At 31.9% G+C, this 14,689-nt stretch overlaps 1 protein-coding gene across 1 annotated transcript in view; it reads left to right on the top strand.

Annotated features, from left to right (window-relative positions):
• Positions 1-13,749, top strand: part of LOC145326981 (uncharacterized) — a 29,727-nt gene extending 15,978 nt beyond the window's left edge. Inside the window, exons 2-7 of the mRNA XM_080170449.1 lie at positions 4,047-4,135; positions 4,879-5,040; positions 5,658-5,733; positions 6,089-6,139; positions 7,211-7,294; positions 12,938-13,749. Coding sequence (XP_080026575.1) covers positions 4,047-4,135; positions 4,879-5,040; positions 5,658-5,733; positions 6,089-6,139; positions 7,211-7,281 — 449 coding nt within the window. The 3' untranslated portion in view covers positions 7,282-7,294; positions 12,938-13,749. The remainder of the gene's footprint in view (positions 1-4,046; positions 4,136-4,878; positions 5,041-5,657; positions 5,734-6,088; positions 6,140-7,210; positions 7,295-12,937) is intronic.
• The last annotated feature ends 940 nt before the right edge of the window (positions 13,750-14,689 follow it).

The following is a 14,689-nucleotide window of genomic DNA, read 5'->3' on the forward strand; positions in this document are numbered from 1 at the left end:
ATAAACCTTTATTGTGTTTCCAGCTGTGAAAAAGTGATTTTTCCTTTAAGCTTTCTGGTATCCGCGTGGTTAGTTGCATCTGCTACTTCAGTTTTGTCTAAGTTGTTTGAATGAGTATATAGCGGCTACAGCTTCCAAATAGCCTCTTGTTGAAGGTGGCTGCAGCTGGTAATGACAGAGGCTAAATTAGACGTAGGGTAACTGACACTTGGGGGGGGGGGGGGGGGTCATTGTGTCTTAAAAAGTCGCGCAGCTGTCAGTAAAACTTATTGGGTGTTTTTAGAAGCAGCACAGTTGATGTTAGATATAACTGCGGCTGTAGCTGAGGCTGTAAAGACCTGATTAGCAACCAATGAACAAAAAATTTCTTGTAATTTTCACTGCATTTTTTTCTCAAGTACTCATTTTTAGTAGCGAAGCTACTCTAAAATCCAAAGTCTATCCCTACATATTTATGTCTGAAACTATTTTGGAGAAACATTACTTTTTTGGCTCCTATTTAGAATTTAACGGCTGGAAATTTTTTTAAAGATTTCCTATATCAATAATTTAGTCATGCTATATAAACATCTACAAAGATTTCGCGCAACTTTCGCATGTTGTCATCCTTGTTATCTACTTTTATATTCTTTCTCTCAATTTCCCTAATTATTCCCCTGTATCACCTCTTGCCTGGAAACAAGATTTCAAATTTTTAAAAGCAAAGCTTTCCTATAATTAAGGTCGGTCCTTCCGTACGTCCGTCCGTAACGGATAGCTAATTTATGTTATGTTACAATTGTTCTATCGATTTCAAACTTTGCATGGTGATTCCTGTAGTAGTTAGGTACGATTTAGAAAGCGTACCAACTCTATAATCATTACCAGAATGTCCGTACGTCCATTTTAAACATGATGATTTTTTACTTTTTTAACAACAAATTTTTAATAATCCGATTGATGTGATTTTTGGTATACAGATTCCTGGGACAACAAAGTACAATATTATAAGCAAAGCAACTCTATAATCAAGTCCTAAAAATGTAAGTATGTCCATAAATATTATTTTGTATCAAGCAGTTTTTCAACAAATTTACTTCGCTTTTATGAGTGTTGTCATCCTTGTTAAAAATGACTTTCTACAACTGCATGTGGCTTCTCCAGGGAGGGGGGGGGGGGGACATTGGACTGTAAATTACAATGGTACCCAAAGTTTTTAACCACGTTTTCCTATTTGTTGGTTAAAAAACTTTTCCTTTCATTGTACTTTTATTGGCTAATATTGTCCAATTATTTCATACAATAATTTTTATCTATAGAAGAGGTAATTTTGTTTAACATTATTGGATACGTACATAAATATAGAGTCCATTGTCTTATCCCTTAAGATCTGATGTTCTTACAACTAGGTATTTTTAAAATTTTCATTCCCTTATCTTCCCATTTTTTTTTGTAGCAAAACTACTCTATCCTTATATTAAACTAACAGGATGTGTGTTTGTCTGTCTGTCTGTCTGTTTGTTTGTACCGAAGGATCTCGCTAACCGCTGAACCGTCGGGTAGCTTCTCATAGGTCCCGTGAAGGTTTATAATTATTTTTGGGGGAGGGTACAACCACCCTCCTCAGAGAAATCGACAAAATTGAAAAAATAAAAAAACGCCGCCATGCGGACTTATTTGCAGTTAGCTAAAAACAGAACTAAACACCGTCTATCGGTGAAAAAAAATATTATTGGTAAATAGTGCTGATTCCACGTGTGGCCTCTAAAGCGTAGCCGCTAGTAATTCATATTATATGTCCGAATGTCTGTATTTCTATCCGTAACAAATGTTATTTTCTCAGCTGCTATTTAAGATATATTTCTCTTACCTTTAGATAATCTAATGTACGTACAATTTACTTGTTCGGCCGGACTACAAAATTTTAATTTGATATGTAATTGTAAAGGTTTAGTGATTTTATAAACAAAAATGAAATTATGTTAAAAAAGCCAAAAGCGGATAAAAAGCTACTGAGAAAGCTTTCCTGAAATGGAAAACTGAATTAGTTCAGTTGTAAGTGAGAAATAAACCTTACTACTTTTTAGAATTGGATATATAGTAAAAAAAATTTCTGAAGTTTATAATATCGGTAAAAGCTGACCAATTACTTTACTTCCAGGGAAGCTTTTAAATTATCGGGGTTGGTTTTAAGCTATTACTCTGAACCCTCCTACCTCCCCTGAGGCTGAAGGCGAAGGAACTACTATTATAGAAATAATGATATTTTTGTGTCAATTTCTTGATACATTAAATTTGACTGCTAAAAAGTATGAATTATTTTAAAATTTGCTTACATTGCATTAACATCACATGGCGAGTTCAGGGCCAGGATTGTGTCACCTGAGAAAAAAAAAATTATCTGAAACTGAGGGCGTTCCCCTTTAAGTGCCTTGTTGAGTACTGTATCTCTCCTCATCCCTTATTTTTAGGATTATTTGAATATATGAAGGGAGGGGGGGGGGGGGAGGGGTGTTGTGTTCTGTGCTCTGCTGGCACTGTGAGAGAAAGTACCAAATTTTGTTAGTTAAAATTACATCTATTTATTTTCAATAACAGTTACTAGAATTTTAGTTTTTCGTCATTTGTCATATCTAGGAATAAGGTATAATCAACAAGTGAAATAAATCTAGATAATGTTTTGTTTTTTTTTGGGGGGGGGGATAAAAAGTTCTTCTTTACTACGAAGCTTTGCCCCCCAAATTCATGAAATAATCAGCTGAAATTGGTAATTATTTTTCGAATTAATTCAGTTGTTGGTAACAGCTGTGTCATTTTCCAAAAACTTTACTAAAAAAATCAATTTTCCATGTTTTGATTACCCAAGTAACTCTAAAACTCCAAATGTGTGTACGTCTGTTTAGGTTAAAAAAAAAGAAATAGAATAGCTGTAATTTCTCAGCTACTATTCAAGAAAGACATATGAATTTGTTTTAAGATTCTCATTGACAATGTCCGTTCTTCCGTCCATTATTTTATCAGGAATTATTTTATGAGCAAAGTGATACACTTCTTAATTTTTTTTTTATATAAATTACTTTAACCAAAAAGCATAATATCCACGCAGAATTAATTTGTTCTTGTACATATTTATTTATTATTTTTCAAGCTTTGCTACTTATTGTTGTCATTGTCGTCATCCTTGTTTCCATTACGAAAGATTTTCCTTGCAGTTTTTAATGCAAGCAGAATATTTAAAGAAATTGAAGATTTTGAATTGTTTCATCTTTTGTAACTTGTTGCTAAATGTACTTTTTTAAGATGGAATTAATCTATTTCATATTGTTCTGTACTATTTTAATTTTTAAGAAAGAAAGGGGACAATGTTTTTTTGTTACACTAGTCCCCAAAGTTTTATAATAACGTTTTTTTATTTGTTAGCTTAATAACTTTGGGAATTTAGTATATTTTTCATTGGTTGGTTAATAAAGTTCAGTGCTCAAACGTTTTAACCACTAATTACAAACTACAGAATTTTGTAATTTTGTGTATTGTCATTGTGGATGTACATCAATTTATCGTCCATTGTCTCATCCCTTAAGATCCCTGATTTTTAGATATTAAAGATTTGAACTTTCAGTTATGTGTTAAGCCCATATTTAAAAAATCAGTTATTTATAGCTCTCTAATTACTCCCCTCCCCCCATTCAGACATTTAAGAGTAAAAATCCCTACAACTAGATTTATACAGCTTCTACCAATAACGAAATTAATTAGGAAATAAATCACGAAACCTATACGTATTTTTCAGCTGTCGTTGGGGGGCAACACATCGTAAAATTGACGACCTCTCCATTTTCCCCCCAATTATTATTTTAGATTTATTTCGCTTGTTGGTTATACCTTATTCCTGAGATTTATATACAAGTCGAAAACAATAATTTTTAAAAGCTGTTCATAGTGCCTATAAATAATTACGTCAAACTGGCCTACCTTTGGTAAATTTGTCTGTGTATTGTCCTATTACTGGTCATTTGTATTGTATGACGTCATTTTTATATAGGAAATATAAAGAGCTTCTTTTTTAGGTTTGAAGAATCTTGAGCAGGAGAACGGGCAAAAATATGATCAGACTGACAAACCTGGACAGTTCAATCCTGCTGACAGATTGGGACAGGTTAGTTTGACAGACAGGCAGATTAACAGCTACGGCAGTTCATGATTAAATTTTGGGCTGAACAGTAGACTATAAAAGTTTTAAAGATTTTTAATGAATATAATAGATTTGAAATCTGCATAAAATTTTAAGGATTTTTTATAAAATTCGTTTTTTATATAATTCTTTATTTAAAGGCGCAAATACGATTTAAGTTAATAAATTTTGACCAATAGGATAGCTGGATTGGAAACTACCTACGCTCTAATTGGTTGAATGATGTACGTCACTTAAGCTTCTCCAATCAGAGCGCAGATGGTTTTCAATCCACCAATCACAGATCTCAAAATTATTTAACTTAATTTGTATTTGCGCCTTTAAATAAAGAATTATATAAAAAACTAATTTTATAAAAAATCCTTAAAATTTTATGCAGATTTCAAATCTATTATATTGATTAAAAATCTTTAAAACTTTTATAGTCTACTGAACAGCCCTGGCATTTTGTACTGAACCTTTTCAAAAAGTATGGAGCAGAAAATGTCGCAAACCTATAAATTTAGTTATTTTTAAAGCCGACTTATTTGTTCAAAGTTAAAGAGATTTGACAAGACAAAGAACAATCAAGTTCATAATTATTGCGAACTAAAAGTATTTCGTAAAACCGTAAAAATAAAAGAATCCAATTGGTCATGCGATTAACGAGATTTTAAGGCACAAACAAACATATTTTCAAATATATTGTTTAAGAAATGTTAATTTAGTTTGTAGAGATGCCCCAATTTCAAAGCCTGGAGTCACGGAAGACCGAGAGCCCGGACTCCCGGAAGAAATCTAAAAGACGGGGAGGCAAGGACGCTGTGAGTGAAGCATCTACCTCTCCCTCGCCACTCAAGGAGACCCCGTCACCTGCCCAACAAATACAGGTCAGTGTAATAGATTTATTATTACTTGGATGTTGTTACACCAAATTTTTATGTTAACAAAGTGAAACGCGCAGAGTTCTAAATAATACAACCCTCTATCCACCCCCTTTACCCCGTACCCTCCTCTCCTGATGGATAAACTAAAAAATGAGTTTTATGTTAGCAACCTAAATTGACGACATCTTTTCCCCTGTCGTAATATCCTTATATATTCTATATCCATTGTGAGGGTTTTTAAGAAAATTAAAGTATTTTTGTGTCTAGCATGACAGCTTCTTTATAGTTAGGATTTATCACCAAGTACAGCTGATTGTTTTATTCAATAAAATCTATCTTTTGACCAACTCTTGACCTCTTTGCTTAATTTTTGAAGAAAACATATTTCTACAGATCTTTAACCCTGTGGAAAACCTATCTATTGGGTACAGGGCAATTCCCTAGCCCACACCCTCCCCATTTTTTGAGGGTGTGGGCACCCATTTTTTTTTTTTTTTATGTTGGCACCACCACTTTAGTGGTAAATTTGCCATTTGGGATAAGGGGTCACCCTCCCACCCCCATCCCCATCAAAATATAATATTTAAACGATATTTAAAATAAATTTTGCCTTTTTATAGGAGACACAGCACTACAGAGAGCTGGTTTCCTTTCTAGACCAGTCCTGGAACCAAATTAGAACTGAATTGGAGACAGGTACAAATTTATTGAATAGTTGCTTTGCTCCAATATTGGTCAATTTTTTGGATAGGTGGGGGGGGGGGGGGGGTTACATAAATTTTAACCCCTGCCGCTGGTTCTTTTTTAATGGCTTTGAAACTGATTAATATCTGCTGGATTGGAACCGGTTCTTAGCCATACTGAAAAATAATGTATCTTATCGAATTGTATACAATAAAAAATATAAAATCAATACCAGTTTTGTTACCCCAAGCATTTAGCCCCCCCGGGTCTAACAAAACTGGAATTAATATTATCTTTGTTTACTATCTGCTGGAAGCTGTCTATAATACAATGCGATGAATAACTAATAGAAAATAAACTATTTTAGATTGTGAGAATGTTAACTACTATGAACAACCTGAAAATGCTCATTATACAGGTTTGATATTAGATTTTATGGTTGTTTCCCTCTAATTGCCTAGTCGAGCATATAAATCGAGGAATGAGAAACTGTCCCAATTTTGTATAACTTTAGCGGAACAAGTTCCAATTACGTCATATTTTTCTTTCCCGAAAAAGGGAGGGGGGGAAGAAAATCTCTTCAAAAGAGATGGGGAAAACCCCCTTTTCTCCCATCTCTTTTTTCTTCCCCCCTTCCCTTTTTTTTCTTTCCCCCTTCTCTTTTTCGGGAAAGAAAAATATGACGTAATTGGAACTTGTTCCGCTAAAGTTATACAAAATTGGGACAGTTTCTCATTCCTCATATAAATCTCTCCCTCTTATTAAAGAAAGTTGTAAATAATGGGGGAGGTAGTTTATAAAATGTTTTTTTAATACTTTATACTATTATACTCAAATACCCCCACCCCCCAACCTCATTATTGTAAGAAAAATATAAATAATCAAGGGGTGTGGGGTTAGTTTTTTAATTGTTTCTCTAATACTTTATGAAAGGTTAGGTTAGGTTAGATAATGGGTAGCATCTAGGGGTTAACTTAATGCTCCATGGGGTTGGGCCCCACGAAGGAGTTAGACATAGGAAAAAAGTATCCCTTACCCCTTTGATTTGAATATAATTAAAATAAGGTTGGGGGGTGGGTCAGTGCTAGATAGGTGCTTTGAGGAAAATCACCTTAATACTTATCCTTTAAGTAATAGGATGTGTTTCTGCGGAGCCAGCAAACGATCAGCGTAATAACTTTCCGTCTGTCTCTGCTGTAATTGGATATCATATTCCAAAAAAAGTAGCATGTATGTGTGTTAATCTACATAACATTTTGTGCTTCTTGGTAATTTTTCATCGGATTTTATTGTCTTTTGTTTGCTTAAAGTATTTTAAAATTAAAATAGCATATGGCTTTTTATACAGGCGTACATATATCCAAGTTGAAAAATATATGCTTATTAAAACTACGAGAATGTTATTTTATTAAAAACTTGGGTGCTGCCACTTCTACCATTTTTAAAAAAAAATAGTCACTGTGTTTTTGACAAAATAACTTTTTTTTAGATTTCCAACCGTTTAATTTGGATGTATGGATGGAACAAAAAATATACAACTCTATCATGGCTGGACTTTGAATAAATGTACCAGGTATTAATAGATATATTATTATTTGGATGTTGCAATTGGTTTTCTTGTACTCTGAAAAAGTGTTGCTGGCTAAAACCTAGATGGATATACAAACTAAGTAAGATACCCATTTTTGTGTTAGGTACACTTATTGATCATAGGTATATATACAAATCTTTTTATGAATCAAGGATATGTAATTATATCAGCGCAAGCTGTAAAAGTCAACCTTAATATATAAGGCCTTGAAAACTGTACAGTTTCTGCCCAGTATTTGGAGCGAAGGTACTCTAAAATTTGCACTGTCAGTCATATAGAATACCTTTACTTTTAATTTTAATAATAGTTATTATGATTAAACATAATCAAAAATTGTTGTATATAAAATGTGATGACATATTTTTTGATTGACTGACAATAGATGCTAAACAAATTATCCATTCTCACTTGAAAATTCTTATTAGGCCTAAAATTTCATCTATTCTTACTATGTTAGATAGCTAGCTTGGCTTGCAATTAGAGGGAAAAGACAATTGCCGAAAAATTGATATACATCCCCCAATGACGATACATAACATTATCATTTCTGTAGATTACAATTGGTGGTTGAAACTTAATCAATCAACCAATCAAAACTTAACAAAAGTACTCAAAGTTGTTAAGTCAACAAATAAGAAAGCGTTATTATAAAACTTTGGGGACTAGTGTAATAAACAGCCTATTGTCCCCTCTCTCTCTGTATAGCTGCACTACTTGTTTACAATAATTGTCCTTGTTTTAAATTCAAGTAAAAATTGCATCAGTTTTTGTCCTAAATCACTATCAGGCTAATCTTAGAGTACATTTAAAATTTAACAAGGATGACAAAATCCATAAAAGCGAAGCTCTGAAATGGAAGGACAAACGATTATTGACACTTATAGAGTGTCAGGACTGAATAAAAGGAATATTAATGCAAAATTATAAGTAAATTTGTTGCAAAACTGATTAAATACATGATACTGTTTAAGGACATACTGACGTTTTTAGGACTTGATTATAGAGATGCTTCGCTTTTGATATTGTACCTTGTTGTAATAGGAATTAGTATTCAACAAATCAGATGAATAGGATAATTTTAACATATAAAAATTTGGTGTCAAAAAATTTAAAAATCTGGTAGTTTTAAATGGACGTACGGATTTTCTAGTAACGATTATAGAGTTGCTGCGCTTTCTAATTCGTACCTAACTGTATGCAAAGTTTAAAATCGAGAGAACAATTTTAACCTGATTAAATTAACTAAAAGAGCTAACCGTAACGGACGGACGGACCGACCCTAGCTATAGAAAAGCTTCGCTTGTAAAAATACAGTACTTTGAAAACTAGAACTCTACTGTCCTTTTTTGTTTTTTAGGAGGTTGGGGGTGTCCCCCCCCCCAAAAAAAAATAGCTTAAAACCACCACAGGACCAGTAGAGATATTCCCTAAAGAGTAGAATCCAATCGATTCTGTGGTTACAGAGATCTTAAGCTTCAGACAGACGGACAGACATCAAGCTACTTTGTATTATATATGTTATAATTCTTAATATAGTTAAAGATTAAATGTATTCATTAATTTTATTTCTGCCTTTGTAAGTACAAGTTACATAACCAAATCTTATATCTATAAAAACACCCAAAGTCTTAAATGAAAAGACACTACATATATATATAAATCATCGTATTGCAGACAATTTTGCACAAATATTAAAATAAAAATCATAAAATCAGTTTTTAGCCCTAAATTTCCGTCCTCGGGGCTCACACAACTTGATTTATTCTTTAATTTTTTTTTATTTCCGCGGAAAGCTGTCTATAATACAATTCGAAAAAAGAACTATTACGAAAACCAAATTTTAATTGCAATAAACACCTAAAAAATACAAATACACTTCAAATCTTAAAAAAAGTATTTGACTTTCCTTTTATGTACGTAGAGTACTGCATGACTTTGTAGTTTCAAAATAGTATTGAGAAGCATTGTAGTTAAGAATTTACAGAAATATAGGGATAGATAATAAATGTATAAGTATAGATGTATAATCCAGACTGGCTCAAGTGGTGGAGACCCTTTACGTCTGCTAGCAAATTGATTTTGTAGGGCCTTGGCTATGTTATATTTCCAACGCTATTAGCTCATTTCCAATACAAAATCGAGATATGGTCCCTTTCTTTTACTTTAATGGATAGACAAATGAAAATAAATTATCCAGCCATTCATCTCCCCCCCCCCCCTGCTTCCTTAATTAAGAAGCCAATTAAATCGTTATATTGTTGATTCTTTTTATGCTAGGTTAGGTAAGAAACTTGAAAGCCAAAAGGGGCCAAATAGGTTTGCTTGTGGGCAGGGAGAGATTTTAGACATTTGGATGTAAAATATACTTACCCTCAAAGTTTTTAAATTATATTATTCGTTGGTTTAAAAGCTTTAGTTACTTTTGGGTCTTAAAATGACCTAAAGTATAATAGAAACACACTTTACCCTCCCCATGTAATTTAGATTTATTTCTAAATAAGGGAAGGGGGGTTCTTAGCTCGACTAGACACTTTGCGGGGAACTGCCAAGTTGCCTATTCTTGTATCTCTGTATGTCTGCGCGCCATGTCTGTAGAATGCATAATTGCTAAACACTCATAAATTTAATGCTCAAATTGCCAGGGAGGGAGGGAACATTGGGCGGTTTATTGATCTGGTCCCCAAAGTTTTATAATAACGTTTATTATTCTTTGACTTGTTTTTTTTTAGTTGAGTGTCCAAACTTTTCAACCACTAATTGTACTCTTCATAAGGGGTAATTTTGTGTATCTTCATTGGGATTGTTCATCTATTTATAGGCTTTTGTCTCATCCATATAGATCCCTGAATATTTATTATTCTAGTCCCCAAAGTTTTATAATTACGTTTCTTATTTGTTGGCTTAACAACTTTGAGGACCTTATTGCATTTTGATTGGTTGGTTTGTTAAGTTGAGTGTCCAAACGTTTCAACCACTGATTGTAATCTACAGAAGGGTTAATTTGGGGATGTACTGTACATCAATTTATCGGCAATTGTTGTATCCCTTTAGATCCCTGCAAAATAAGAAAAACAAGAATGACTAGATACATAACAGTAAAATAAACTAGGGCTCGACAGCCGCAGCCGCAAAAGTAGCCACTGATTTGATGAAGGATGACAACTAACATAAGCAGTGAAGCACAAATAGATAATGGATGGACAAACGGCCATTTGCACATAGTATAGTATTACGGACTGGTGAACTGAAGGACTGACAGGCAAAGTGAAATACAGAGTAGCATCGCCACTATAGAATACAGCTTTAAGTCAGTAACTCATCTATACAACAGCTACATTCGGATCTTTCTAATTTTGAAAATATGAGCAATAAAAAATGACGTCATAAAAACACAAATGAGCAATAATAAAACAGTATACATTGTAATTGACCAATGGTAAATTTATACTGGCCTATTATTGGTCATTTGTTTTGTATGACGTCATTTTTATTTTTATGTACTTTAATCTGTCTTTAATCCTTATACTAAAGTAACATGATGTTTGTGTGTCTGTACTGAAGGATCTCGCTAACCGCTGAACCGATCGGGTTCTCCTTAACAGGGTAGATTCTCATGGGTTCCGGGAAGGTTTATAAATATTTAGGGGGAGGGTACCACCACCCTCCCAAGAGAAATGACAAAAAAAAAGATTTTTTTTAATATTTGGAAGACTACAAAGTAACATAAAGATATATCGTAAAATAAAGAATCATCGTAGAGACTTTAACAAACAAAAACATTTAAAGTGCCACTAGATGCCTCTAGGGGCGTAGCCGCTACACGTATGGTCCCTCAGATGTCAAAACTTTATTTTAGTGTTTGGCCAAAATGACTTAGCAATTGTATCTGTAAGTACGTCTAATAACACCCTATGCTATTTTTAAAATCCTAGAAAATTTTTTTTGCAAGAAAATTGCATAAATTTGCAACCTTTTTTAGAACCACTACATAACTCGAGTTTTAAAACTTTTTATATAAAATCCTTTTTACAAAAAATATCAATAATTACTTAAAATTAAACCTGAAAGAAAAGAAATCTCATTACACGTGTTAATTTGCATGTTTTAGGTCTTTTTTTGAGGAAAGTATAACTTCCACATTTTTGACAATAATTATATTTTTTAACATTTCAAAGTAAAATATAATAAAACTTAAACGATTTTTCTTGAATTATCAGTTGAAAATTTCATCAAACATGCAATTTAAGTGATGAAAATTTAATAAAATCATTTTTTGAATGTTTAGAATTACCAATTTTCTACATTTAAAACAAACTGTTAACAAAATTTAAAATCATTCTAATATATAACTTTAAAAATCAATAACATTTTATAAAATGATGTTTTAAAAAATAAATCATTAAAAGGTATTAAAATGCATTTTAAGTTGCTTAAAATTATAACGAGAATATCTTTTTACACTTTATTCTTTGTAATAGAGATTAATCGTAATTTGCTGAAAATGAAACATTTAATAAACTAATTGAATCTTTTTGTGACCATATTTAAAATTTTTAATTTTTACACTAAGGTGTTTTTTAATAAAAATCTTTGTTAATTTCTGTTTTACGACAAAAAAAGAAAGGGACTTTTTTACTATTTCTAGGTTATCTTATGCAATTTAAACTATATAATATGAAATAAATTTTAATTGTCTTTCTTTTGAGCCACAAAATACTGTAAAATGTAACATATATGCAAAAATAACAATTTTTTTAATGAATATTATAATATCCTTATATGACATTGCGTCAGAGCTTATTCTTTAGATCATATGTTCATGAAAAGTAGCCATAACTTGGAGGGTTGCACTATTTGTTAGAATATTAAATAAACTTGAATGGTAAAAATATTAGCATATCCTTTGTTAATTCAAATGCTTTAGGTATATTATTCGGAAAGTTAGTTAAAAAAGAGAGCATTTGCTGTGTATACTGTTGAAAGACTTTCAAAAATGTGAATTACAAAGCAATCCTAAAAGATCGGGCCGTAGGCAAGTCTTGGTCGATTGGGGGGTACGGGGGTTTTCTGATAGCAATTTGCGTTATTGGTATACAAGGTAAAAAAACAACATTTTAAAGAAATTCTTTAAATAAAACCCAACGTGTATTGGCAGTACAAACATCTTCATGCTAGCAGACATATGTTTATCAAAATTAAAGAAAAGTATTTCCACAAGAAAAATTATTCAGGTTTCTACTTTATAATTTTAAATATTTTTTTTCTGATAAAATGTTTGACATATATCATATAATCATTTACCAAAAAAAATATTTTGATAATTTAGATTTCAGAGAATATGAAAACCCTCAAAAACTAAGACGACATTTTGCATCTTCTGCTATGACATTTAAGAAAAAAAATTTAAAAATCAAAATTTAGTATGAAAACTATTTTTATCGATTTTTCTGAAGGTATTATCGTATTCTATGGGTTTTTCATTATCATTTACTTATATCGAAAGTGCCAAACATTGTACCCTAACTTATTCATTTAATAAAAAACCAGCCGTGGCTAGTAAAAGACTAAAATAGGATATCCTAACTAGCCTATATGATCTAGCCTAATATTTCTTTTATATTTCAGAAAGATCAAGGATGAAAATGAACAAATGGGGCCAACTTTTCAAGTTTTAATTTATAAATATCACAATTATAGAGTTATAATGGAATTTAAATCTTTTGATAATTAAAGATAGGTATCAAACTTATTTTTACTTATTTAAAATTTAGATTTAGATAAATTTTCCAGTATGGCTTCAAAACCAATAATTATCCGCTGGATTAGAAAAGGTTCTGAGCCTAACTGAAAAATCATGTATCGTATTGTATTATAGACAATTTTCCACAAATCTGAACTTAATTTATTTTAATAATCGTAGAAAACCTGTCTTTAATTCAATATGTTTGTAAGAAAAAAATTCTTGTATTGTTAAGTTAGTAAATAATGCTATAACATTTTTTATAAATTTTATAGCTATAAAATACTAGCATTCTTGTTAAAAGTGAATCTTATTTTATAATTCGGGTCCGTCCGTCCGTAATAGTTAGGTACGACGTAGGAAGGGTATGTTATAATTATCCTGTTAATCTAATTTTTGTATAATGGTTCCTATTACAACTAGGTGCAATATTATAAGCGTGGCATCTATATAATCAAACCCTAAAAATAAAAGTATGTTCTCTGACTGTGTACATGTCATATATTTACGTAATTTTGCAACATCTTTAGGTACAATTTTGTTTAAACTTACAAATTAATTTTTTATTTTAAATCTTTTCTTTTATTGATGTTGTCATTCTTATTTATAGTATAACTATGAGCTTTTAAAAATGATGTGTTATCGCAACTTTATTTTCATAATTGTTTATTGTTTATTGAATATTATGTTGCTTTTATTTTTGTGTTTATGTTATTTTAAAATCTTATTAAACTGAAGCAGCTTATAGTGCCTAGTAAAAATTGACGTCATACAATACAAATATCCAATGATAGGCCTATATACATTTTTATTGGCCAATGGTAAAATGTATACTGGCTTATAATTGGTCATTTGCATTGTATGACGCCATTTTTTATAAGCTACTTCTATTAAACTTATTCTCTGAAATGGACAGTGGGCAACACATACTCCCACCCCCGCCCCCCTCATTAATCCTAAGCTACTATAATTCCGACTGTCCGGCAGTCCGTAACACTATGTTGAAAAGCAATTTTTAGGCTGCTATTTAAAATATATTGCTAAATTTCTTTTGTGTAGATACCTTTTTCCAAAAAAATATCTATTTTATAACTTATTTTGTCTGTTAGTCCGTCGGTTATGCAACAAAAGACATCTAAACATCACTAGGAAGGTTTTTGATTTTCTACCATTCTTCCATTCTTATGGAACTTCCTTCTTTTTTGACGACTATGGTCTATAATTCACTTTTTCCGTTTATCCATCCATGCCATTTTTTGTGCTTGGCTACTTATGTAATGTTGTCATCCTTGTTTTTAATAGTAGCCTCTAAGGATATCCCCTAGGAAAGGAGGAGGGGGGGGGGGTGGTGTTATCATTGTTTTACTGAGCTGGATCTTTAGATCATTTTAGTGGTGAGCCAGATCGGGGTGAGCCAACTTTCCACCAATGAGAGCACAGCATTTTATGAAATGCCACGCTGTGATTTGCTGAAATTCGGCTCACCCCGATCTGGCTCACCACTAAAATGATTTAAAGATCCAGCTCTGGTTATATAAAAAATATTGTTATAATAGTTGATTGTCTTAAGAATTAGTTTCAGGGAGGGAGGGGACTTTGGACTGGAAATTTTACTTGTACACAAACATTTATCTTAT

Source organism: Acartia tonsa, chromosome 8 (assembly GCF_053477335.1).
Source record: "Acartia tonsa isolate MP-2025a chromosome 8, ASM5347733v1, whole genome shotgun sequence".
Lineage (NCBI taxonomy): Eukaryota > Metazoa > Arthropoda > Copepoda > Calanoida > Acartiidae > Acartia > Acartia tonsa.